Source organism: Adiantum capillus-veneris, chromosome 6 (genome assembly GCF_014529385.1).
Source record: "Adiantum capillus-veneris isolate H3 chromosome 6, ASM1452938v2, whole genome shotgun sequence".
Lineage (NCBI taxonomy): Eukaryota > Viridiplantae > Streptophyta > Polypodiopsida > Polypodiales > Pteridaceae > Adiantum > Adiantum capillus-veneris.
The window spans coordinates 155,678,374-155,705,087 of record NC_140936.1 but is presented as its reverse complement, the minus strand read 5'-3'; the positions used below and the strand labels follow the sequence as shown (position 1 = coordinate 155,705,087).

Here is a 26,714-nt window from a genome sequence, read left to right as displayed (position 1 = left end):
CCCACTAGAATTATTTACAGAGCCATAGTGGCTTATTGAAATGAGATTTTAAAATACTGTGCGAATATAAAATGGCCAAGAGTAATTGCCGACGCCTCTTCATCAACTCCTCGCATTCCACTCTACAAAATCATCATCAACTCAATTGATAAGAAGACAACACATAATTAACCATTACGCCAGCTATCCCAATTGCAGCTAACCACTACAATTGAAGGGTGCCCAGTCTCGTAACATCCCTCCCACCAGGGATAGCAATTGTCCTCAGTTGCTCAATAGAGAAATCAACTGGACCGTGAGTGATGGAAAGTCTGGAGAAGGTCGGGGAAGTTGCGAAAAAACTTTTCAGGCAGCCCTTGGTTATAAACCATGCAGTGCGTGTAGTGGTGGTCTCGTGATCAACTATTTTGTCAGGGATGAGTTGCTCTTCTTGGTCTACAAGTGAAGGTGGGTCTTCATAAATGTGGTGTGTAGGTAGGGGTCCTCTGAATGGACGTAAAAGACTAATGTGAAAGGCATTGTGAATGTGCCAATGTGCAGGTAGGTCTAAACGGAAAGAATATCATTAATGACAACTGAAATTTTAAAGGTCCATAAAAACGAGGAGCAAGCTTAACAAAGACATTGGTATCAACACTTTTAATCCTTCTTTTTTCAATGCGAAGTAAAACATGGTCACCTTCTTTGAATTGGTGTGCCTTGCGGTGCTTGTTGGCATACTTGGTGTAAAATTCTTGTGAGTGTTTAATGGAAGAATGCACACTTGCATAAATATCATGTATGCAATTTGTAGAATATGCAGGTAATCATTCCATTTCTTAGGTTGAGAAGAAACATAAGCTTTTAACAAGTCAATAATAGTGCGGTTGGTGACTTCGGTTTGACCATTAGATTCAGGATGAAATGCAGAAGTGAAGTCAAGTGTAGTGCCAAGATTTTCAAACACAGTAGTCCAAAGAGCACTACAAAATTTTGAATCTCTATCAGAAATAATCACTTTAGACAAACCATGATGTGGGAAAACATTCTTAAGAAACAAAAGCGCAGCTTGATGTGCTGTGAGTGTTTTCTTACAAGGAATGAAATACGCTTGTTTAGAAAAACGGTCAATAATAGTCCAAATCATGTCATGCTTGTGCACTGTGAGTGGGAAACCAATAACAAAATCCATCCAAATGTGTTCCCAAGGTCTTTTAGGAATGGGGAGAGGGTGTAAAAGTTCCAATTTCTTACCTGTTGCTGCTTTGATCTTTTGACAAATCAAATAAGTGGAAACATACTTGTTTAACATCCATTCTCATAGTAGGCCAATAGAAATCACGACATAATTTTGAAAAGTTGTAGCAAATCCTCTATGTCCAGCATGGGGTGGTTTGTGCAATTCTTTAATAATTAATGTATGAAAAGGTTTAGTCACACACAATTTTGTTTGAAATAAAGGAAGTTTTCTTGAATTGTGTATTCGAGAAATGTGTGCACAGAATTATCAAGCATATGCAACCATGTCGTTTTTAAGTCATCATCATGTGCATAAGTGTCAAGCATAGTGTCAAATGAAGTTCCCGTAATGGTTGATAGATGATTAAGTGAGGGTCTTCTATTGAAAGCATTAGCTACAACGTTTTCTTTACCAGGTTGGTATTGAATGTTGAGTTTAAAACTTTGAATGAAAGCGGTCTACTTAATATGTATATCATCTATTGAGGGCTGAGAAAGTAAGTATTTGATACTTTGTTGATCAGTTTTGATGATCAAATCAGTACCTATTACATAGTGTTTCCAAATTTTCAATGCATGTACCACAACAGTCAACTCGTTATCATAAGTACTGAACTTTGTTTTAGAAGGTTTGAATTTACGGCTTTCAAAAGCAATTGGATGGTTATCTTGCATAAGGACTGCACCGATACCTTTTCCACTAGCATCATTGACTACCACAAAGAATGGTCTTTCGAAATCACGCAATTGCAATACATGCGCATTAGTCAAAGCATGTTCAAGTGTATTATAAGAGCTTTCTTGCAAATCAGTCTATTCATAAGGCGTGTTTTTCTTCAACAGGAGAGTCAAATAATGTGTCTTGTAAGCAAAGTTACGAACAAATTTCTTGTAATAGCTACAAAGACCAATAAAAGAATGTAGCTCATGCAAGTTTTTGGGTCTAGGCCATGATTGAATGGCTTCAATTTTCTTTGGGTCGACATGTATTCCCTTACCCGATACAATGTGTCCTAAATATCCAATTTCAGATTGGAAAAATGAACTCTTTTCAGGATTCAAATACAAGTGATTTTGTGCAAGCAGATCAAATACGCGTGTTAAATGCTCTTTATGCTCTTCTTCAGATTTTCTGAATACCAGAATTTCATCAAAAAATACGATCACAAAATCTTGATGGTCAATGAAAATTCTATTCATCATGTGTGTGAAGGTGGCTGGTACATTTGTCAAACCAAATGGCATGACAAGGAATTCATAGTGTCCAGTTTGTGTTCTAAAAGCAGTTTTGTAGACATCATGTTCAAACATTTTAACATGATGATACCCTGATTTAAGGTCAATTTTGCTAAAGATGTTTGCCTTTTTCAGTTTGTCTAATAGATCATCCACTTTAGGAATAGGAAACCTATTCTTAATGGTGATCTTGTTTAAAGCCCTGTAGTCGATACACATACGAAAGGTTCCATTTTTCTTCTTGACAAGAAGTAATGGAGCTCCGTATGGTGAACTACTAGGTCGAATTAGGCTTCGGTCAAGTAAATCAGTGATTTGAGTTTGTATTTCTTTGTGTGCAGGATAAGGTGTTCTACAAAGAGGTTCACTACTCGATATAATGCCAATTTTGTGGTCTTCTTGGCGTGATGGTGGAATTCCAGGTGGCAGATCATGCATGAAACAATCTTTATATTGTGAGAGAAATTCATCGTGTGTGGAGTTACGTGAAGTTTCAGTTTCAGCAGAAATTTGATTTACCAATACTAAATATGTTTTTCTTTGTTTTCGAACTGCTTTTTTGGCTTGAGTGTGAGAGAGGAGTGGAAATTTTTGATGTGCTATTGTTGCTTGGATGGAGAAATTTTTATTATTATGAGTGAGAGACATAGTACGTATTTTATAATTAATCAATAGGTCAAATTCATGACGAAATGGCATTCCCAAAATCATATCAAGACCATGCAAGGGTGCTACCAAAAATGTTCGTGCTTGTGTAAATTCACCAATGCAAACTTCAACAGTGACTTGGGTTTTACAATTAAAACGTTGATTATTAAAAACAGTTTGATCTTATGAGGTGATGAGATTTCAGAGAGAGATAGTTGCTGTGCCAAACGTGTGGAAATGAAATCATGGCTACTACCATCATCTAACAGAATGGTGACATTTTCACCCTTAACAGTGCTTTGCACTTTAACAAAGTGTGAGGAGATATAAGAGTACCTGAGGATGGGTTGTCATCGTTATCATGATCAGGATCATATCCCTCACCGTAGTTCGCTTCCACTTTATTGTCGTCGGGAGTAGCATCTTCGATGAGGTTAAGAGTAGCTCCGTTGGGGCGGTTGTTGTTGAAGGGTTTTTGACTTGAATTTCTGTTGACTCCATTGGAATGGCCATTGTCCTTAGCAGGACCATTTGGGTACTTATTTGCATAATGGCCATACTGAAAGCATTTAAAATACTTCACCTTTTTGTTACCATTAGAATTTGGAGTGGGACGTTGATTGAAAGAATTTTGGTGGCCTCGTTGCTGCGTGCTGTTGTTGTTGTTGCTTGTATAAGGTTGAGCAGTTGTAGAAGAATTGTCAAATCTGAGTCTCTTGAAAAAGGTACAACTTTGATGTTTGTTTCTGTCAAAGTTAGTAGAGAATGTAGGTCTCTTGTTACGGTCAGTGTTAGCAGTTTGATCAGTGTGAGAGGGTTGTTCACCTTTCTTCTTTTCTGCATTGAGAGCCAAATTAATAGCCTTTGACAGAGAATCTGGTTCGAACAGACCGACTTCAACATCAATTTGTAGTGCCAAACTTGATATGCACTTTTTTTTTTTTCTTTTTCGACACACCAGAGGGCCCACAGGGATATGCACTTAACGCTTCAATTTCCTGAACATGTTCAATAGCTTGCAATTGAATTAAACAATTCCAAAAACGATCAGTGTAACTCTGTACATCTTCATTTCGACCTTGTCGAATCCCATTGACGTCGTGCTTTAGCTTTGTACTGTGTGGGTAAAAATTGGGGTAAAAACACTTTTTTAAATGCATGTTAGGTATGTGGTCTTTTCCCATATTGTTTGGTGGTGTTGCACCATAAGGCAGCGCTGCTAGTGAGATGATTTGATGCACATTTTACCATTTCACGTTCGGGGAAGTCTTCATCATGAAAATAGTCATCTAGTTGACTAACCCATGCTAGAACCATGCTAGCATCTTTAGTGCCATCAAAATCCTTGAAAGTGAAGGCTTTTCTGCTAATTTTGTTTTTCTTAGGTGTCGGTGCAGATTCGGTGCATGCAGAATGCAATAATTTATCTTCAAGTTCTTGCCTTCGCATGCGTTCATATGTGAGGGATTGTTGCAGATTTAGAAGTTGTTCAGCAATCGTGTGTGCCTGAGAAAGATGTGCCATGATTGCGTGCTTTTCTTTTGTTTTTTTCGTTTTCTTTTTTTTTTTAAATTTATAAATAATGATGTTTAAAAGGGCTATTTGATGATATTTACAGATGCATTATGTGGAATAAATAAAAGAGAATAAAATAAATAATATAAATGAAATGTACTTAGCTGAGAACTTGCAGTGGCGTCCAGTCCTGAATGGCGATGCGCTAGAAAATTGCCAGAGAAGTGACGGTCCGACGGTGTGTCTACGGTCGGTCGAATTTCGTGGCGTCCGATCTCCCTTACTCCAAAATGATAATACAATTGACAATTTTACGGCATGGTCACTGCCCGATCCGTCCCCTGCGTCGTAGAGGATAGTCGCTAATGATGTGCGGCCTTTGATCGCCGTCCGCTTGATCTCTAGATGCGATTCTCGAAAGACTGTGAATTAGAAGCGATCAAAACTAATCGGTCGTAAAATTAAGGGTGACTAGCAATGTCAAGTGTTGCGAAAAGCCAATCGAAGCATAAATTTATCTTCGTCTTCAGTCGGTTGCTTTGAACTTTCAGCGGCCGACCAGTAGGAAGGTATGACTGCCCACTTGAAGTGATGAGGAGGTTGAATTTAAAAGGGAAACTGAAACTCTGCACTGGGCGGCCAAAGTAGCAAGGGAAAGCCTTTGAAGATTTATTGTTAAAAAGGACTTGGGGACTGCAGTGGGCAACCGGCCAAATAATGCATAACGAGTAAATTAAGCCACACTTTTTTTTCTAAAGTGTGTAAAGCCTTGCATGGTGGCGTGCAGAGAGTCAGTCGACAGCGCGCGAGCAAGACAAGGACGAAGGCGACTCGTAGGAGCAGTATCGGCCGACGTGCATGCCCAGTAAAACAACCCCAAGGCCAAGGCGACCAACACTGTACAGTTTTTGCACTGTTTGACTGAGGTCGACAGAGGTGGGTATTTGCAATCAAGGGCTTGTTCCCACGACGGTTGGAGAACTCGTGCCTCTTGGAGTTTCTAATTGAGGTCAAAATTTTTTCAGATTGAAATCTCTTGGAATCATCTTGGATACCTGCAAAATTTCGTCTTCTCTTCTTTGCCCCTTCTTTCTTTCCTTCAATCTTCCTCTCTTTCTCGTCTTCACAATCCGCACTGATTAGGTATTAAATTTGGAAGTTGAGACTCGACATACCGTATCGGAACCATCGTGAAGCCGAAATTGGAGATTGATTGCCGATCAGTAGCCGATTTGCCGCCAATTAACGACCAAGCAAAATTTCGTTTGCAAATAGACCGATTAATCTTCGAATTGCAACGAATTCTTGAATCTGAGAATTGCAAGTCAATGAATTGCAATTTGAATTTTGTCGATTCGAGGAGTTCCTTCTTGAGCTTGAAATCTGATGCCAATTTTTCCTGGGACTTGAAGCTGTGATACCACTGTTGGAAGAAGAGATGGGGAGACCGATTGCTTAGATTATTCAACACATGCTCACAAACATCACCATCAATGTGTCCACCTCTTTTTCCAATTTCCAAGCGCACACACACACCTAGACTATGACACACATACACACACAGAACATAGAATTGACGTAGACATGCTTGTAAGAGAGTGTAAGAGAATTGTAAGAGATGGAGACTAGATTAGAGAGTATACAGTAAATAGAACATAGCATAAGAGAGTAGAGGAGAGAATCTGCAAGAGAGAGGCTTAAATCTAGCCCCAAACTCCACGGCACCTCTCTTGTCGAGTCTTGTGGAGTTGGTATTTAATATATTATTTTTGAGTTGAGGTGCCAAAAATTGAGCCCCCTCTTTTTACAACCACTTCACTTTTGTAAATGAGTGAAGCTCATTAGTTCTTGCATGACTCATAAGGGGAGTTCCCACTAGAATTATTTACAGAGCCATAGTGGCTTATTGAAATGAGATTCTAAAATAATGTGCGAATATAAAATGGCCAAGAGTAATTGCTAGCGCCTCTTCATCAATTCCTCGCATTCCACTCTACAAGATCATCATCAACTCAATTAGAAAATAAATAGACAGCATATAATTAACCATTACACCAACTATCCCAATTGTAGTTAGCCACTACAACAGGAGGGTGCACAGTCTCGTAACACATAGGCTGAGAGGTACCAGTAGCGTTCTCAACTGCTCTTGGGTTGTGTCATCTTTCATCATTTTTAGCCTTTCTCAGTGATATTTTTCCCTCATGGATAGCTTGTGTTTCTCTTTGATTATTGTAAGGTTTCTCACGCTTAACAAGTGGCTTCTATACTAGCCTCTCCTAAACTAGTTTTGGTGTTGCACTATATAAACTATACTAGACTTACGTTCAAGTGTTTATTAGGCTCACAATGCTATGACAGTGTGTGGAATGTTAGACCACCCAAATGGTTGAATTGAAACTGAGAGTGAAGGGAGACAGAGTAAAGAGGTGCTGTGTTTCACATCCAATTTCTGGCCCTAAACAGTCTGACCATGCTATAGCTCCCCAAGTGAAAATAATCTCTGGCAAAAAGATGCCATTACCCACAGAATCCTGAGCCAAAAGTAGGTATTGTCTCTGGGTCCAAAGGATGCCTGCAACCAGGGAAAATTGAGGTGTGTCCATTGTATTCAAGCTAGACCCCCATTATAGTCACTCAGAGTGCGACCAGCCACACCAACTATGGCCTGGACATGAATATTTTCCAGCCTAGGGTAGTTGCGATAGGCAAAGAGATCTTGCCACCACCTCTTACCAAGGTCCTATTTGAGCTGAGCTAGAGGTCAAGCTCCATAAGCAGACTGCCTCCTTCGGATGTGGACAAGAAACCACTGACGTCCAGATGCACTTTGATCCTCTGAAAGGTGCATTTTGTGTCATCAAGGTTTATTTCTGATGTCTTTTGGGCTTTATCATGGGCTTTCTCTCTCTAGAGACAGAGCGCACAAGACAGAGCGCACAAGAAAGCATATGTCAAAGAATTTTACGAGGCTCAAAAACTGTAAAATGTGGCTCCGCGTGGGTGGGAACGGGAGGATATGTGGGTAGAAGGACATGTGGATGGGCAGGGGTTTAAAATTCATTTGTCCCTCCAAAAATCCCAAAAGAGTTTATATCTACACGTTCATACTCCTCCCATACTTTGAACTCCTCCACCTCCTCTAATAAATTCAAAGTGACTATATTATGAAAATGAGGGAAAAAGTAGTCTTCACTATATCAAAACATTTAAGGAAGGGGGCACGAGCATCACCATCCTTTTCTTTTTATGACACTTATGGCCATATAGACAAGGTACTCAACTTCATCCAGCAATTTGATGGCGCCTTTGGAGGTGAGAGCTTCATTGAGTAATTGAAGCTTCGCCATGTAGCTCCGTATCTCCAAAAGTTCGCTCGTCAACGATGGGCTGGTATGCGAACCCAAGGAACCGAGCCAAAGACCTAGAAGGAATGTAGAATTGCTATTATGCAGCAATTGTTGATGGATGAAGCCAAAGACGATGTGCTTACGGTTGGTGCGGTCTTAATCATGAGAAGGGGGAGTTGATTCGAAAGTATGTGGACTAGTTTTGGGATCGCCATTTCAAAGCCATTGTCTTCAAAAGAACCGACTTCTTAGAGAAAAAGCAACAATGTTGTGCAAGGATTTTTGAGGATATGTGCACATATATTAATGCGCAAAAGCCTAAGACGATCTCGAAAGTCATCCACCACTTCATGGTTGCTACCAAGATATTCTCTCCCAACAAGACGCCTTATAAAGATAAGGCATAAGAGAAGAGTGAAGGCAACTATGTTGTGCATGCGGTAGGGTTAGGAATCAAATGTTTTCATTCTCTTTGATCCCGACTCTACTCATAACTTGATTTTGATTGTGTTCGCTCAAAAGCTGGGTATATGAATTGAAGAATTGGAATCGACGCTTGATGCATTTGGAGCTTTTAAAGGGCAACAAGTTTCAATCACACCATTAATTGGGAAGCTAAAGCTCCACGTGCAATAGCAGCCTCTCGGTAGTATGTGTTGCCTGTCACCCCCTTGAGACCCACCGTCATTGTTTGTGGGACTGCCCCTATGGCACAGTAGGTTTGGCTGTGGATTCTTCAGCTGATGCTTGCACTTTCTAGAGCCAGCCAGTACACTTGGGGTGCTGCAGCTTGGTCCACACTCACGGGCCTAGCACTTCGTTTAGAGATGGCTTCAGCCAACAGGATGATTGTAATACAGAAGGGCCCGCCGATACTCCAGCCCACCACAAAGCTCGTCCCTTAGGAGTGGCAAAGCATAGAGTGGTGTTGGGAGCTCATTTGCAGCTTGACATTGTGGCTCATCTGGCAAGCTCGCTGCTTTCATATCTTTGAGGCTCGACTTGTCCCACCAGCAGAGACTGTTCGTGACATTTGGCTAGAGCTGATCCATACACTCAAGGACTAGTTTGAGAGACTTCAGAGCAGCTCCGAATGCATGCGAGAGCGCTGCGAGGCCTTCTTGCAATTTTGGCGCCCAAGGCCCTTCTTCACCATGGTTCATGGCACTCCTAGATCGCAATACCGTCCACCAGTGTGGTTGTTTCCTCATGACATTAAAGACTTTGTAGAGTAATACATAGATCCTTGGATTGTTGCAACCTTCGCCAATTTGAGAAGCTCTATGGGAGAGTATTTCTATGGACTTTATCTATGGCTTGCCAAAGTTTATGCACGAAAATATACGCATTTGGACAGTAGTTGATCTATCTAGTAAACAAACACATTTTATTCCCATTAAAATGACTATTAAATTTCCATTTCTCAAATTTTCAAGTACCATGGTATGGTAAGTTCAATAGTCTCTAATAGAGATCCGCATATGACAAGTCTCTTTGGAGGGGACTATTTGAAAACATGAGCATATGTCTTGATTTCTCTCTAGCATATCACCCTTAAATAGATGGCCAAAGTGAAATGGCACATTTGACTATTCTTGATCTTTTCAAAAACTATGTTGGTAAGAAGGGCCAAGGTAATCAGTGGGAGAAATACTTCCCTTTGGTAGAGTTTGCATACAATAACATGGTGTATACCTCTACAGGCAAGTCAAATGTGCACGACATTAAGATAGCTTCTTAAAGATAAAAGAAGTTGTTCAAGCGTCACAACAAAAGAAAAAAAGAGCTGTCGATAAGCATATAGGACCTTTGGAGTTTAAAAAAGAAGAATGGGTTTTGATTATCTCAAAAGATGGGCAAGAATTGGCAACGCAAACCCATAGGAGATCAAAAGTTCTATGTTGAACTTGCTAAGAGGTACCATGGTCCGTTCCAAATTCTGGAAGGAATCAACATACAACAACTTCTAAACTCGTGCTGCTTGAGCAATTGGCATGCATTTCATGTGAGTCTTATTAAGCCGTTTACAGGCACACTTGCAATGGACCCCATTGAAGAGGATCCTCCAAAGTTTGATGATGAGCAAGAGGAGATCCTACAACTTGAGGCTATCCTTAAACACGAAGACAAGGCTCTACCACAGCGGAAAGGTTATACGTAGGTATTTGACTAAGTTTAGGAATTCCCTACTTGAAGATACTAAATGGGTGCAAGAACCCTAGCTAAAGGATTCTCTTCTTTTATTGCAAGACTACAAGTTTCTTCATGCCCTAAGTTTTAACTAAGATATCGATATACAAAAGATTCAATGATTTAAAGTAATGTTTACTTTCTTTCAGTTTGCACTTAAAATATTCTTTGTGTACAATAATGTTTTCGAGGAATAAGTTTTTGCATTCACTGCGTTGCCTCCTTTTAGAATTGCTATCTAGCCTAAGGAAAGTATTCTTGCTTAAATGTGGATTCAAAGCGAAAATGGGCTAGCTTCCACTTGATCCATGCATAGTTGAGGATGATTATCATTTCAAGGGAGGGATATGGCATCAAAATTCAATTTTGATGTATTTAATGCTTTATTATGGCTCTCTCTAAAAATGAGTATACGAGAGAAAGAAAGAAAGAAAGAAAGCTTTATTAACGTCTTCGAAAGGCCGAACTCGACCTATGAGACAATATCATATACATGTGTTGATGCTCTAGGCATCGGAAAATAAAAAAAAGGTACAAACTGAAATGAGCCTATACTATGCAAAAAGGTGTGGTAGGGTGGTGCATGTGGTGTACAATGTATAGTGTGGGTCCTCGTGTTGAGGTGTGCTCACGCATCATCAGGCTCAACTAGGGGCTACAAGGTGATACAACCATGAAATTATAGGGAGGGTATCTAAAAACAAGCAACATATATAGGGTCGAGAATGTGGTACATCGGTGGTGGCCTGCTCAGGTATCTCTGGAATGCTGGATCCCCTGGTGCTGGTACATGACTTTGCTCTAGATACTGATGGTGTAGAGCTAGTATCCTCGAGATCTCCCTCTGGTGATACCCATGTGTCTTGTATCCTGGGAGCCTCGGTCTCCGACGTGCCCTCTGAGACTCTGCCTGCTGAAGGGTAAGCCCTCTGCTCTGTGTAGGTAGTGTGGGGGGGTCTGGCCCTGCTCGTCGGAAAAACTGTGTGATGGTAGTCTGTGTCCTGCTATCCTGACTTTGGCGTGGCTGCAACAGCTGCTCTCGAACCTCTAAAGCCGCAACCAGGAACTTGCCAAACCTCCTCTGCTCTCGGCCTATCATATGCTGTTGTAATGAGTCTCCAATGCCATATCTCTCTCTCAGCTCTGTATATGCTGGGCATCTCATGAAAAAATGCTCCTCACTCTCCACCTTTGTCCGGCAGATCCGGCATGTACACTCCTCTCGTGGTATGCCTCTGGCTCTGCCACTCTCAATCTCTAGTTGATGTGATGACACTCGTATTAGCTGGCCAATGCTGACCCGAAGTCGGTGTGGCATGTACTCCTGCATGTATAATGGAATCTCAATGAATCCCTGCTCTGAAAACCTCAGAAAATGCTCATAGTAATATAGCATTTTAGGAGGTAGGGTGTCTGTGGGCCTGCGCCATGTCCTCTGAATATATGTATGCCATATCTCCTGTCTGATGACCCTATTCCTCTCAGAGCGTGAGAGAGAAATCAGAAGTTGTTTTATCTCTCTCCCCCATTCTCTCTCTGGGAAGAATAGTGTGGGGGTGTAGACCCCCATAGGGCAGCTGAGAAGTGGAATGGCATGCCAATGGATGGCTAGAAAATGAGCTATAGAAAACATAGGATTAAGGTGGCCGGTCAATGATAGCAGGAGGTGTGTGCATGGGTGTAGGGCTGAGGGAGGAGGCAAGAGAGTCAGAGAGCATGGAGCATTAGGTAGTGTGACAGAGATAGAAGGGTTTTGCATTAGTTGAGTGAGAGAAAGTAAGTATAGAGTGAAAATTAGTGTGAATTAGTATGAGTTGATTTTGTCATTATGATAGATGATTTTTGGCACCACATTGAAGCAGTGCTGAAAAGAAACTAGAGAATGAGGGCTTGCTTCCTCAGTGGATTCAAAAGCAAGAGAGAGGCAGAAGGTTCTAGCTCCAACCAAGAGTTTAATGATTTGATTCAGAGAGCTTTAAAACTTGTGAGTAGCAAGCTAAGAAGGAAAAGGGCCATAAGAGTAGAAGAGATTCCAGTGATATTGACTCAACAATTAAGGAATCAAAATCAAGGGGCTAAAGACAAAAAGAAAGTATCACGGACAAAGAATCTAGAGGAGATGTCAAAGAAGATAGCCAAAACGGCTAAAATCAGAACCTCAGCTAGAAAGTTGGAGACCTGGTGCTTAAAATGTAAATCGGTTTCACTCATTGAGAGCGGACCGTGCACTTAGCGGCCGGTCAATCGACGTGAGGTGGGAAAAAGCAATTTTAGTGTGAGCGCAAGGCCACCAAGGGATGCGCCCGCAGGGAAGAGTCGAGCTCGGGTAAGAGAAAAGCCTTCTCAAACACGGATTGCAACCTCATGAACTCAAGAACCCGAGAACCTCAAGAACCCAAGTTCCTCAAGAACTAAGTACCGAAGATCTCTGTGTATGGTCATCACCCAAAGTGGAATGGATACTTTGCGTGAAGGTGATGAGAGTGGAGTTGGTGAAGAAGAAGTTTCTAAACGAGGAGGAATTCTCCCCCATCCCCATCTACGCCACGGGTTGCACTAAATCCTATGGAGGCTTTGGATTCTCGTATGAGGCTCAATCTGTATGTTTGAACCCCCTTAGGCATGCTGAAAAACTGCATCTATTCTCCAAAACTTTAAGCCAGACTAGTTGGCCCAGGACCCTAAGCTACATGTGGTCTAGTACCCAACATATGTCCATGCTCATTGCAAAGCAAGGGGTCCCAAATCAAAGCCTATTGAAGATGCTCCTCCATACAAGTCGGGCCGATTCTATTGAGGCACGAGCACAAACTCTCCCATGCCCTGAGCCGAATCATGGCGAATCTTTCCTTCCATCATCACTCAATCTGACTCTGTGGATATGTTTGAAAATTCAGCAAGTGTATGGATTCCATGGGCTACTTGCTGGGGGAACTCAAGCCTGAGTTTTAGCGAGAAGCTCCTTCCCAGGCTTGGTGCCCAGGAGGAGTTCACAATCAGTGGGCTTCCCTAGCAAGGCTCTACTCAACCAGGAGGGCCAATGAGCCCACGACTAGCCTGTGGGGTAGGTAATGATGACTGACCAAGCAACTTTGACACGTGCCAGACCATAGGAAGTTCCTGATGAGATTCTATATCTGATCCATGTCCAAGACTAGCTTGTGGAGTAGGTAGTGATGACCAACCAAGCAACTTTGGCACATGCCAAACCATAGGAGGTTCCTGATGAGACACTATATCTGACCCATGCAAGAACTCGGAGGTTAATGTACCACATCGTCATCGAAAACACATGGTTGTCCACGACAATGCGCCCCTCAATGGATAGGCGAGCCAAGCTCCAATGTACAACCTTCCTCAGAGTAGTCAGAGAGTGCTTTGGTGTTGAATCAACCCCGGGCCGACAAGTCAAATATGGCACAAATGTTGCAGGGGGAATCCATTTGAAGATGTCAAGGGATGGGCACGACGTGCCAACAGAAAAGAACAGAGCATGCGAACATGTTTTGCGGGCTGTCAGTACAGCAGTGACACGTCATCACTTCTCCACGCAATTCTTCTCTGTGTGTAAGTGGATCTAGCTTTATCTTTACATCACTTGCCATCGGACGGGGTCCTTAGACCAATGTGGCTGCCTCCTACTGTATTGGATCGTCAAGCACGCTGAAGTCACCTTCAACGCACCGGTGCTTCATAGTTGGTAAGGCATCAGCTATTGTAGCCCAAAACTATGCCCGAGCATCGCATGATTGGGGCAGTAGACATAAATGGAAGCGGGTGGTGCGGAAGTGTACCTTTATGTTTGGCAAAGCTGAGTCCTCCATCTAAGTCCATTGCCGTTGTTTAATAGAATTAGACAATGTCTACCACTGATGACAATCTCCCCGTAAAGAAACAGATACATGAGACTGTAAAACTTTCAACCATTGTGTTCTCAATCCAAACAGGTGGAAGAGTATAAATGGGAATTAAAACAAATGGCTAAGGGTGAGGGTAAAGCAATAGGGCTGAGGTTTTCATTGAGCTTGATCTACTAGATAGTTGGTTATGTGATAGTCTCAACACTAAATGTAGGTATAGCTACCAAAAGATTTGCAGGCCTCAGGATGGAGGAGAGGGTTCCAGAAACAGACTCTTAGCTAACGTATGGTCGAGTTCTTAAGGATTTATCTCATGCTCTTGCTCTGAGGTTCATTATGATGGCATGAAGAGGTCAAGGAGACACGAAGAGACATAACCTTTTTTTAATCATGATGCTGCTAGACTGGCTGTGAAATATGCTTGGATATCACATGTATGCATGGCTCCATATTTGGGCATCATGCAGTAAAACAATGAAATATTATTATCTACTTTCATGTCGAGGGAGGTCTCTTAGATATTTGTGTTTCTCTTGCAGGCCTATGGCGCTGAAATCTGTAGTGCAGAACACCAAGCATTTGCCTTGTCAATTGTAGGATATCTTACAGGCTTCTTACTTGATCATTGCTGATGTTTGTCATGCAATGACTAATGTTTCCTCAGGTTGCAACCATGTGGGCGGTCGGTTTAATTATTGGTCCAGCTATTGGCGGCTACTTGGCTCAGGTAATCTATATTCATCTAAACATTGCTAGTTGATATGCACTTAGCCTTGGAACACCCTCCCTGAATAAAAATCCATTCTGAAAGCATTCACACTTTATGCACTGGCACTTCTTGTCTTTATGTTTGGACATCACTTTACTTCCCAGAGAACATTCTTTGAGGTGCGTGCAATGTTCGATTGTATATGTGTCACTTTACTTGATGCCTTACACCATCTATCTCTCCAATTTGAGATTCTTTGTCTGGTCCTTTTTATAGTGTTCTACCTTGCACAGCACTTTCTGAAGTGTTCAGATGTGTTAGAGCTTTGCAGGCTTTGCATCAGGTTTCTTCTAAGTAGTGAATTGCCCTGTCTAAAGTATTTGCATATGAAAACCAAAAGAGGAGCAGCTTGGAAGATCAGAACACCAGTTCCGCAAGCACTTTCACAGTCCTAGTGGAGTAAACCAAGAGTAACCTGCCGGAACAGGTGTAAGAAACTCGGTACTAGCTCTTCAATTTAGCTGGTGATATGCATACCTCAAGGCCATGTCCTAAGAGTCGCAGGAAATAAAGGACAATACCATCCACAAACACCACGCCATCAACATGATGTATACCCAGTGTAGAGAGCTTACAAGGCCTCCACATGGTGTGCTTGTAAACACACCAAAAAGATTTGATATTGTATTTTCACACAACCTAGAGGAACAAATGTTAAGTTCCTATTATTGGGAGGATGGAAACGCCTTCACATTTCAAACTATCCAAACCTTTGCAAATATGAAAAAGTCTGTGAAACTCATTTGGATAAGCCAATGCCGACGGTTGTGGAAAGGCCCTACCTCAATCAATGCTCAGAGAGTGTAATGAATCTGTAGCGCGGATAATGTGTCGTGCTCTCAACAGTGTGGGTGCCCCTCAGTGCAATGTGTGTGACAATCTCACTCAAACAAATGGAAACTGTCTCAAACGGAATGAAACACAGGAACAATGGATAACAACAGAGACACAACAGTAGACCAGAACATGTGGACTCGACTAGCTCAAAGAACCATGTATAGACTCTGGTGTGGCAGCACACTCAGCTCCAGCCCAGGACTCACAGGTACAAATGGGGTGTCGAGGCTCAGATGTGCAGGGATGGTGAAGCAGAGCTCTGTGTAAGACTCCCTTCCTAAACGATGAACCGACCATCTATATAAGATAATGATAATGTCCCAACGGCTACTACTCATAGATACAATCATAAAGAGCCACCAACGGCCCATAAATGTCAGCCAGCTAAGTGTGACCTGGCCACATGTCCACTAGGCCACCATCCGTATCCCTGCCACGTGTCACCGCCCAGAGTGTCCGTCTAACGACCAGACCAATTGTACTAACTGTAACTGTGTCCTGTGAAAGTGACATTGTAGCCTGCTACAGGTTCCCTGCACAAGACTGGTCACCGTCTCGGTGAGCCAAAATTGAATGAAACTACAAAAGTAACTATATGTACAATGAAAGGTGGGCAAGAGCAGAGTCCTATCACCCAAGGGAAGTGTCGTCGCCACTGCTGCTCCAGAAGTATCCGGATCGGGAGGAGCCATCAGATCGATTCTGTAACTATGCGGTTGCTGTACTATGCTCTGCATAACTTGGCTTCCTGTGGTTGTAGCAGCCATCTGCTGCACAGCGGATGGAAGCACCTGCCCTGAAGTGAACTCCGGATGCCTAGTAACACAACCATGGCGGTGTGCACCAGCAACACCGTCACAGCAAGGAACACTCTGGCTCTGCACACTCTGGCTCTGCATGTGTGGCATCTGGACCTGAGACCTGTACTGAGTAAAGTACTGGAACTGGGGCTGTGGGTAGTGTCCCATGAACTGCTGAGAGGGCTGAGAGGGACTTGCTGGGTAGTGTCCCATGAACTGCTACGAGGGCTGAGAGGGACCTGCTGGCGCTGCAAAGCCTACTGGATTTTGGACCTGTATCCCTAGCCCGGTCCATCCATATCCCACAGGAGCCTGGGTAGGCCTGTTACCATACATAAGCATTTCTTGAAATCCCTGCACGTGTGCTTTTAGGTCATCAATAATCCTCGACTTTATCTTCAATGCCTGCTGTAGTGCAAAAATCGTTGCATCTCGATCTGCGATGGCACTCTCGGCAACTGGCAGAGATCCCTCCATAGCTGCGTATGTGGCGGAGTGGTGCTGGTGGGTTGCAGCTAGCTGCTCCGCGCCTAGCTCGATGGTGGCAATAGCAGCTCTGGAGTCCTGAAGTAACTTCTCTGAAAGCTGAAACAGAGAAGTGGAGTCGGTCCTACCTGAAGATCCCTCAGATGGATGTGATGCTGGAGGGCGCACATGTGGCACAGTCGGCGAGCTAGAAGTAGGTACAGTTGGTGTAGTAGGTGCCTCGGAGATTGTTGTTGTAGGTGGAGCGAGAGAGATGTTGACCGGTGTATGAGTCAAGATGGGAGAAGAAGGAAGAGGATCTTGTATGGGTGAAGTGACCATCCTGTCCTGAGTAGCGGCAGTAGACACTGGTGTCGGCACAGCAGAACCAGGGGTAGAAGTAGACGTGTGACGCTGAAGATGTACCCTAGTCTGCTGGCTCTCAGAAACTGGCAAGGAGATTAGAGACTTCATTGTATCCTTCACCACTTTCGCCTTGATCTTCTTTTTCTTGGTGACTGTGGGGTCAACCTGCATGCTCACGGTTTTCCTTTTCCCTTTCGAGGTTCCCTGTTCCTCATCCATTTCATTTATGTTAATAGGTATGTTTATGACCCATGCCAAGAGAGGTGCCGCAAAACATTTAAAACTTAACTGCACAGACTGTACTTGGGCCCGAAATCTTTTAGCCCTACACTGCAAAGAGCTGAAGAGAATTTGGTGGAATCCACATGGGATAGTGTGGATTAAACAGTATAGCCCGTCGCAGTGGGAGAATGTAGTGAGAAGATCTGTTTTTTCCTTGTCTTCTTTGGCATCTCGAGCCAGAAAGTAATACCTGAAGATTGCGAGAAGCCGTCTGTTTCGCTCATAATTTGGGTGATCCGAACTCAATAGCTCTTGACATGCTTGAATTGTCGCATCCTTGGTCAGCAAAGAGAAAGTGCGAGTAGTAGACTTCACAGCTGGAAAGTTTGTCATACCCATGGCATGGCCAAGTCTTGTAGCTGTTAGCTTGTGGCCCCGGACCTTTGGAAAGTCTTTCAACAGTTGATGTATCAATTCTGTTGGAACCGTATCAGGTAAATTTGCATCAGCCAATGCTGTGAGGCCCAGAGTCCGTAGCTGAGCAGTCGAAAGCACCTCACTAAGAGATGGTCGAGGTTGCTGCATCTGAAAATTTAAGGAGAATTCTGTGCGATTTTTTGAAGAAGCAGGCCTCTTGATTTCATGAGTGATGATTGGCTGCTTTTCTTTTTTCTGAGCCAGTTTTGAGTGTTTCTCCTGATCACTGGAAGCACCTGACTCGGAATTTACATCTGAATCATCAGATGCTGCTGAGTCTGCTTTGTAGCTCTCATCACTTGGGTCACTGGAGGTAAAGTCATCTATGTCATGGCTGCTGCTGCTTTCAGATACTTCCTCTGCTTCGCTCTCTGATGCTGCAACCAGAGGTTTCCTCCTCTTCAACTCTACCTTTTTCTTGCTACTTCCTTCCGGCTGTTTCTCCTGTTGCTTGCTACCTCCTGCCATGGTGAGGTCCGGTGGATGACAAACAGAGCAGTTGCTACCTCCTGCCATGGTGAGGCCGGGTGGATGACAAACAGAGCAGTTGAGTAGGCAAGTGATTTTCCTGAGTAGACAAGTGATGGAAAAGCAATCAGTCAGATGCAGACCAAGGTGGAGTTTCTACAAAACGATTTGGGATTGGGCTAGGCAGAAGGGAAGCTGGGGCGATTTTGTTAGGCTGGGGTGAGTAATTTAGGGTAGGGGCGAATTCAAACCAAAATAGGGCAGGGGAGAAATTAGGTGGGTAGAGGGTAGGGGCGAGAGGGGGTGCTGAGAGGCTAGGGGCGAAATTGAAAGGGTAGGGGCGAGAGGGGGTGCTGGGAGAGGGTAGGGGCGAGAGGGGGTGCTGGGAGAGGATAGGGGCGAGAGTTAGAGGGTAGGGGTGAGAGGGGGTGTTGGGAGAGGGTAGGGGCGAGGGGTTGCTGGGAGAGGGTAGGGGCGATGCAACTGGGAAAAATTGAATAGGGGCGAAGGATAGGAGAATTTTACAGAGGCCTAGGGGCGAATTTTACAAAGGCTGAGGCCTAGGGGCGAATTTTACAAGGGGCTGAGGCCTAGGGGCGAATCCAGGCAGAGGAGTGCGAATTTTACAGGCCCAAATTCTTGCTGCCGGCAGCTATGAAAAGGGATGAATTGGGAGGGAAGGGAGCCAAAGTTGGAGAGAGCATAGGAGGGTGAATTTAAAAGATAGGGGAGGGAGACTTATTGGACAAATGGGATGATTGGCAGCCAATGTTGAAAAGGAGATTTTGAGCTGTGCCCCTCCGGTGAGGATACCATACATCACGTTGCACACCTTGTAGAGAGGCATACAAGCATGTCCTTGAAATTTGCCCATTGTGACCTCAGTGGGAACAATGCTCGTCCATTTTCGAAGAAGGCCAAGCAAGGCAAAGACTAAGAACTTACTTACCAAATCTTTACTGACAAGCTTCTTATATGCGGCAGACCTTGAGAGGAGTTAGTACCCTTAAAGAAAAGATCACCAAAGAGGCTAGGAGCTTCACTGGATAACACTGATGATAGAACAATTAGAGAAATAATGATTGAATTGTAAGAAGTTGAAGACAATACCCAATTACCGAGACTGAGTGGGAAAAGATGGAAACTTCTACAAAACCTAGCAGAGATTGAGACCTAACAGAACCTTCCGTTCTGGTGGTGGAAAGGTAATTGGGATGACAGAGATGGGATATTTGAACCAACAATAGGCGAAATGCTGCAGATTGCTTACTTAGAGTAATAGCACTTGATTCTGGAGCCATTTACTAGAGGCAGTGGGATACCTTCTAGAGTGACTAACCGGACTGCCCCCTGTGGTAAAATCTCTTCCACCACGAATGGCCCTTGCCAAGCTGGAACTAGCTTCTTTGCTTTATTCAAATATTTTGCTTGATAGAATAGCACCATTGTGCCTTGCATTATTTTCGGCTTTCTGAGGTGGCGATCATGCCACGCTTTGCGACGAAGTTGCTCCGCTTGCAGAGCATGAGAAGCTAAAAGGCGGCTTTCATCCAATAAGGTAAGACTGGATATAGAAGCAGCTTCCATGCCGCAACTTGCACGCAGACTGCCCACCCTAGGGGATCCGTAGTTGAACTCGAATGGAGCTATGGCTTCCAAACCGAAAGCGAGTTGAAAAGGAGTGTGATTCGTTGTTGCTATGAAAGATGTGCGGTATGCCCACAGAGTGCCGTGCACAGCCTGAGCCCAGGATGCTGGATGGAGATGACATGCTTTCCTCAGGAGTGCGATCAGAACCTTGTTGGTGCTCTCGGCCTGCCCATTGGCTCTAGGGTAATAAGAGCACGACTTGCGATTAAAAATCTTGTAATTGGCCAGCAAAGTTGAGATCAGGTCATTGACAAAATGACTGCCCCTATCACTGGTGATCTCTAAGGGACATCCAAATCTGCACAAAATATTTTCATATAAAAATTTGGCTATTGTATTGCCAGTGCAATCTACTGTCGCCTCTACCTCTGCCCACTTTGTTGCATAGTCTGTAGCCACTAGCAGATATTTGCGACTACCTGGTTGAGCCGAGGGATATATTGGACCCACAAAGTCCAAGCCCCATCTCTCAAAAGGTAGCCACGCCATCGAGACGTGCAGAGGACGGTTGGATTGCTTACTTGGCTTCGGTCCACAGCGCTGGCACACATCACAAACCTTAGAATATGCTATTGCATCCTTAAAAACGTAGGGCCACCATAGACCACTCTGTAAAATCTTCTGGGCGGTGATGTGACCAGGGTAATGGCCACCAGTGGGACCATTGTGGGCATCTTCCAGAATATGCTCCACCTCATGAGGCGAGACACAACGCTTCAGAACACCATCTGGTCCTGATTTTTAGAGCTGGCCCCCAATCAGAGTGAAAGGCTTGGACTTCAACAACAATCTCCTTTTTTGCAATGGAGATGCCTTCTCTGGGTAGAGCCCAGTGGAGAGAAAATGTAGGACCTCGCCGTACCATTCCGGTGTTGTATTGATTTTAAAAAAACTGCTATCGGGAAAGTCATCCGCAATCGCGGTAGCTTCTTCACCTGTGTGAATGCGAGAGAGGTGATTAGCCATTACATGATGCTTACCAGGACGGAGTACCACTTCAAAATCAAACTCTTGGAATAAGAGGAGCCATCGCCATACGCGACCTGCGACCTGTGGCTTATTAAGCAGATAGCGCAAGGCATGGTGATCAGTAATAATTGTGAAGTGGACCCCAAGCAAATAGTGACGAAATTTTTGTAGAGCATACACTATAGCCAAACCTTCCCTCTCTGTGGTGCTATAGTTGCGCTCTGCTTTGGTGAGCAGGCGACTTGCATAATGTACAGGGCGATCCAAGTTGAACTCTTTGCTAGGCTGAGTCAGCACAGCACCCACAGCTAGCAGACTGGCATCTGTATGCACATGAAAAGGTAGGGCCCAATCCGGGGCAACTAGAATAGGCGCTTCAGTGAGGCGTTTTTTGAGGTATGCAAATGCTTCGGCCTCAGGTGTTGACCACTGGAAGGGAACAACAGCACTGGTGAGCCGGGTCAATGGTTGAGCCACCTGTGCATACATACGTATAAACTTGCGATGATAGCCGGTGTGGCCCACAAAGCTCTGAACACCTTTGGGATTTATGGGAGGAGGTAACTTCAAGATGGCCACTATCTTCTCTGGGTCAGGTGCCAAACCTTGAGCAGACACCACATGGCCCAACAGTGTGCCCTCTGTGACCAAAAAATGACACTTGTTCGGATTGAGCTTCAAACGTGCCTCTCTGCACCTGAGGAAGACTGCAGAGAGTTGAGCAAGATGCTCCTTTAAATTTTCTCCTGGGGTCGAACATTGAGCACCCGAGAAGGTGGAAAAGTCGTCCATGAATATGCGAAGGTGATCAGTAAGCAGAGGACAAAAGATGAGATATACTATGCGATTGAAAGAAGGCGGTGCATTTTTAAGCCCAAAAGACATTCTAGTGTAGATGAAAATACCCCAAGGAGTCACAAAAGCTGTTTTGATTTGGTCGTCAGGATGTATGCCTAACTGATTGTAGCCGCTAAACCCGTCCATAAAACTATACAGTACATGGCCAGCGACATCTTCAAGGACTCTCTCAGTGAAAGGTGTCTGAAATCCATCCGAGATTGTGACCTTATTCAGAACCCGGTAGTCGACGCAAACTCGAATTTTGTTGGACTGCTTCTTTGGGGCAATGAGCATAGGGGACAACCATTCTGAGTGCTCTACTGGTACAATAATACCTGCTTCTTCCGTTTTTTCCAACTCGAACTGCTTCTGCATACTTGGGATTCAGTTTGTAAGCCCGTCCTCTGACCGGCTTAGCCCCCTCAACCAGAGGAATTGTGTGGACTCCTAGCTTTGCTGGGATTCCTTCCAAATCGTGGTAAGACCAAGCAAATACATCCTTGAAAGAGGGCACGAAAGAGATTACCAGGTCGAGTAGAGAAGGGTGATCCCATAACCAAGTGGCTAACAAGATGGGCTGATGGTTGTCAGGGCCGCCTAAGTTGACCTCTCTCATTGGGTCAGGCGGTGCAGTGGGCGAGGCTGCGTCAAGGAGAGAAGACCGTGCCGCCTCTGTTAACTTCTGGACATTATGAGCTGGCGTCTGATCAATGTTGAAATCAATATACTCTTCCTGCAACCATCCTGATGGAAGCTCTGCAAATGGTAAATCCTCAGATACCTCAAAGTGCTCCGGCCTGGGTGGAGAGTCAGATGGAGTAGAGGCTAAAGAAGGAGCTAGGGTGTTGGCCAACTCTTGCAAGGGAGACTTTTTCCCCCTTCTATGGTGGGTTATAGGCTCACCCAAGCCGACGGTTTCCATCAAGGGACCCTCTGAAAGATGGGCACCAGAGACCGGTCCAGTTGGTTCTGGCTCACTTGGCTGACTGGGATTACTGGCTTCAGCTGTAGCTTCAGGTGTAGGATCAGGGGGAGAGGGTGAATCTGTTGGCAAAGGTTGAAGAGAGACTACATAGCATGGCATTGAAGAGGTAGCTTCTAACCACCGCAGTAAGTCTTCATCGGACCCATCAGGAGGGACCAGCCGCTCCAAGTCAGGGTTGGACTCTACTGACAAAGAGCTATGCTGAACGACCGGATCCATACCTCCTTCGAGACGAATTTGTTGCATTGGAGAGCTAGGAGTATGTATCCACATGGCGTCGTTTCCCCAGTCGTGAAGTGCTTTCGTATGTCGGAACCATGGCCTACCAATCAGCAAGGGATAACCTCCCTCTACGTGGGGAAGATTAACTACCACAAAATCCAAGTTGAAAGTGAAATCTTGTACCTTCAGAGGCACCTTGTCGACTATGCCCACTGGGTAGACTGTTCTCTGATCGGCCAATGTAACAGTGAAAGGAGCAAGTCGGGTAGGCTTTAGACCTAAGGCCATCATAATGAATTCGGGCATCAAATTGATTCCAGATCCACCATCAACGATGACGCCGGATAGTTGGTGCCCAAGAATAGATACAATGAGACGAGGACTTTTATAATCGGTGAGGGGAGCATATGGATAGGAAATTAAATAAGACTCTGCGGGCTGTACAGGGAGGTGCCCGCCACTAGGCCGAGCCCCCGGGTACAGAGACTGAATGACTGACAGGGTGTCACTTCCAAGTGTTGCGTCGAGCTTTAGCATGTCGTATAGTGACACCTACTAAAAAGTATTTTTCAAGATGGCTTCTGCTGTGGGCTTGGCGCCTTCGAAGTGGGCTCCCTTTGGGACCTTAATCTGTTCCAAGTCAGCCACTGCTTCCAAGAAGGCTCCATCAATGTCAGATAACAGGGAAGTTGGTTTGCTCTGAGCAATTTTGAAGGACTCGTCCTTTGGGTCAAATAGACCAGCTTGAGGAAGTGGGGACTGGCGAGGTGGACCTGTGGGCAGACTTTGTGCCCGAGTAAGGACACCAGCAGGCTCCTCCACTTGCAGTGGCTCAACCACATGAGTAGCAGGTGATGGTTGAGGCACGGTGTTCACAGTAATCAGGTTTATCTTTGGGAAGGTGAATTCTTGCTGGTTCTGAGTCGAGCTTGAAGACATGGATGCCCTTTGCGTGGGACAATCCTTACTGTAGTGATCCTTCGACTCAGGGCAACGACGACAAGGAGGGGACCCCTCAGGTAAAGGACACTTGCTCTGATAATGCCCATATTCTCCGCATCTGTAGCAGAGTATTGGCCGATTGGAAGGACGAAACGGGGGACGAGGTGATTGCTGCATAGAGTTGGAGGATGAAGTGTAGAAGCTCTGAGGGGTTGAGGTGGTATTAGCATTATAAAAACTTTGAGTTGGGAAAGTACTTGACATACCTTGGATAGCAGGGGTATTGAGCAAAGGTGGCATGTAGTTGGGATGGCTGTAGTGGGAAACCATGTTGGATGCTGGTGCTAACCCCTATTGGAGAGTAGGACCAAGACTTTGTTGTATTTTGTGCAGTCCCTTTATATAGTAGCAATCCTTATCTTCATGACCCGATTTTTCGCAGAAGTGGCAATAAGAGCGAAGGGGACAGTCCTATGGAGGGTGTCCTGGAGAGTGGCATGAACTACACCATACCATAGCCTTAGTCTCCTGCTGAGCCCTGAGCTCTTCTAACTCTCTTTTAAGTTGATCATAAGCCTCTTGATGTGGAGGCTTCTCCTGTCTGAGAGAAAAGGATCTCTCTTCGTGAAGGGCCCGCTGTAACTTTAGGGCTTCCAGTTCCCTTCTTAAAGAAGTCAAGGGGTCTGATGGACTGTCCACGAGTATAGAGACAGTATCGAACTGAGCAGAGTCAGTGAACTGCCTTCTTGCTCCCTCTATTCTAGTAGCAGTAGCAACAAAGTCCTCTAGACTGGCTTCAGGACGGAGACTTTCTCTGAGCTTTTGTTGAGAAGTCTTTGGCAGAGCCTTCTCTACCCACTTCTTCACCATGAATTCCCCTGGTTGCTGAGGCAGCTTGGCGACCAGGGACTTTGTTCTGGTCATGAGCTCTGCAAATGTCTCCTTGGGCTGGAGCAACAGGTTGGCCAACTCATCTAGAATCTTCTCTTGATAATCCCCTGGTCGGAAAGCTTCACAGAACTGCTGTCTTAACATGGTCCAAGTAGTAAAGTGGTTTTCAGCAAATTGATTGTACCATTTATCTGCAAGACCATCCAAGGTGGACGGGAAGAGCACCAGGTATGCGTCTTCTCTGTTGAGGCCACGACCTCTGCAAAGAGAGACAAACCTCCGAGCATGGTCATCTGCATCTTCTGCGGAGAGACCTTTAAAGGTAGGGAACTTGATGTTCACCTTTGCCAGAACACTGGTGAGCTCCTCCATCGCCTCTTGCTCCTGAGTCTGTTGCTCACTAGCTTACTGTAACAAAATAGGGGAGAGCCTTACTGGAGAAGGTGACCTGGAGGATGTAGAACCGGTCGAAGGAATGGAGGTAGCCGTATGAGTAGGTATGGGTGATTGGGTTAATATGCTTCTACTGGGCACCAAGGGTTGACACCGTCTGTGGTAGTACTTCAGAGGACTCAGTAGTGCACTTTGACGCTCCAAAGACCTCCTTGTATGTGTCATGCAGTAACCGCCAACCCCACCAAGCTTTGGGCAAGAAGACCTTCACTTGGGCAAGACAACCTTCACTTGGCTGAACATTGGTCTAGACTCTACTAGACCAAGGCGAGTGACTAGACCACCTGGCCTGGACCAGGACGAGGAGGGACTAGACCAGGGACGAGAAGGATTAGACGAGGACGAGGACTGGGTGGACCACGGCGAGAGAGGACCAGACCGACAAGGGGAGAGACTAGACCAGCTAGATTAAGCTGTCAAGGGTGAAACTGGACCAAACCAATAGGCTGCACAGGCGAAGCGAAGAAACCAGCTACTCAACAGAGTGAGACTTCAGTTCAGGTCCCACCGTGATCGCCAAAATAAAAGCACCTGTAGCGCGGATAATGTGTCGTGCTCTCAACAGTGTGGGTGCCCCTCAGTGCAATGTGCGTGACAATGTCACTCGAACAAATGGAAACTCTCTCAAACGGAATGAAACACAGGAACAATGGATAACAACAGAGACACAATAGTGGACCAGAACATGTGGACTCGACTAGCTCAAAGAACCATGTACAGACTCTGGCGTGGCAGCACACTCAGATCCAGCCCAGGACTCACAGGTACAAATGGGGTGTCGAGGCTCAGATGTGCAGGGATGGTGAAGCAGCGCTCTGTGTAAGACTCCCTACCTAAACGATGAACCGACCATCTATATAAGATAATGATAATGTCCCAACGGCTACTACTCATAGATACAATCATAAAGAGCCACCAACGGCCCATAAATGTCAGCCAGCTAAGTGTGACCTAGCCACATGTCCACTAGGCCACCATCCGTATTCCTGCCATGTGTCACCGTCCAGAGTGTCCGTCTAGTGTGAACAGACCAGACCAACTGTACTAACTGTAACTGTGTCCTGTGAAAGTGACACTGTAGCCTGCTACAGAATCGGCTATCGTCCATGTGAGACGGGTGGCGTAACCAATGAAAAGGCAATGTCCTATTCTGAAGCCAAGATCAAGGGAAGGGGCACATGGGCAACCGGTTATATGACCATAAGGATACCCATTTATAAGACGTTCATGATCCATTATCCAATGACTTCCAAGTACGAACTTGTTCAACGAAGGCTGCTAACACGTTCGTCTAGGACTGTAGTTGTTAAGGAAAGTAGGTAGGAGGACAAATAGGCAGCA

The 26,714-nt window shown here is 44.8% G+C and overlaps 1 protein-coding gene across 5 annotated transcripts in view; it reads left to right on the top strand.

Moving 5' to 3' along the window:
- The window catches only part of LOC147456546 (protein ZINC INDUCED FACILITATOR-LIKE 1-like), a 238,449-nt gene that overhangs the window by 63,299 nt on the left and 148,436 nt on the right, over positions 1 to 26,714 (top strand). For all 5 annotated transcript variants that reach the window (XR_015188465.1, XR_015188464.1, XM_086514984.1 and 2 more), the window contains 2 exons: positions 14,557 to 14,610; positions 14,682 to 14,744. Coding sequence is in view for 3 of the 5 variants with exons in the window: in XM_086514984.1 (XP_086371110.1) it covers positions 14,557 to 14,610; positions 14,682 to 14,744 (117 nt within the window). In the remaining 2 variants the exon portion in view is untranslated. The remainder of the gene's footprint in view (positions 1 to 14,556; positions 14,611 to 14,681; positions 14,745 to 26,714) is intronic.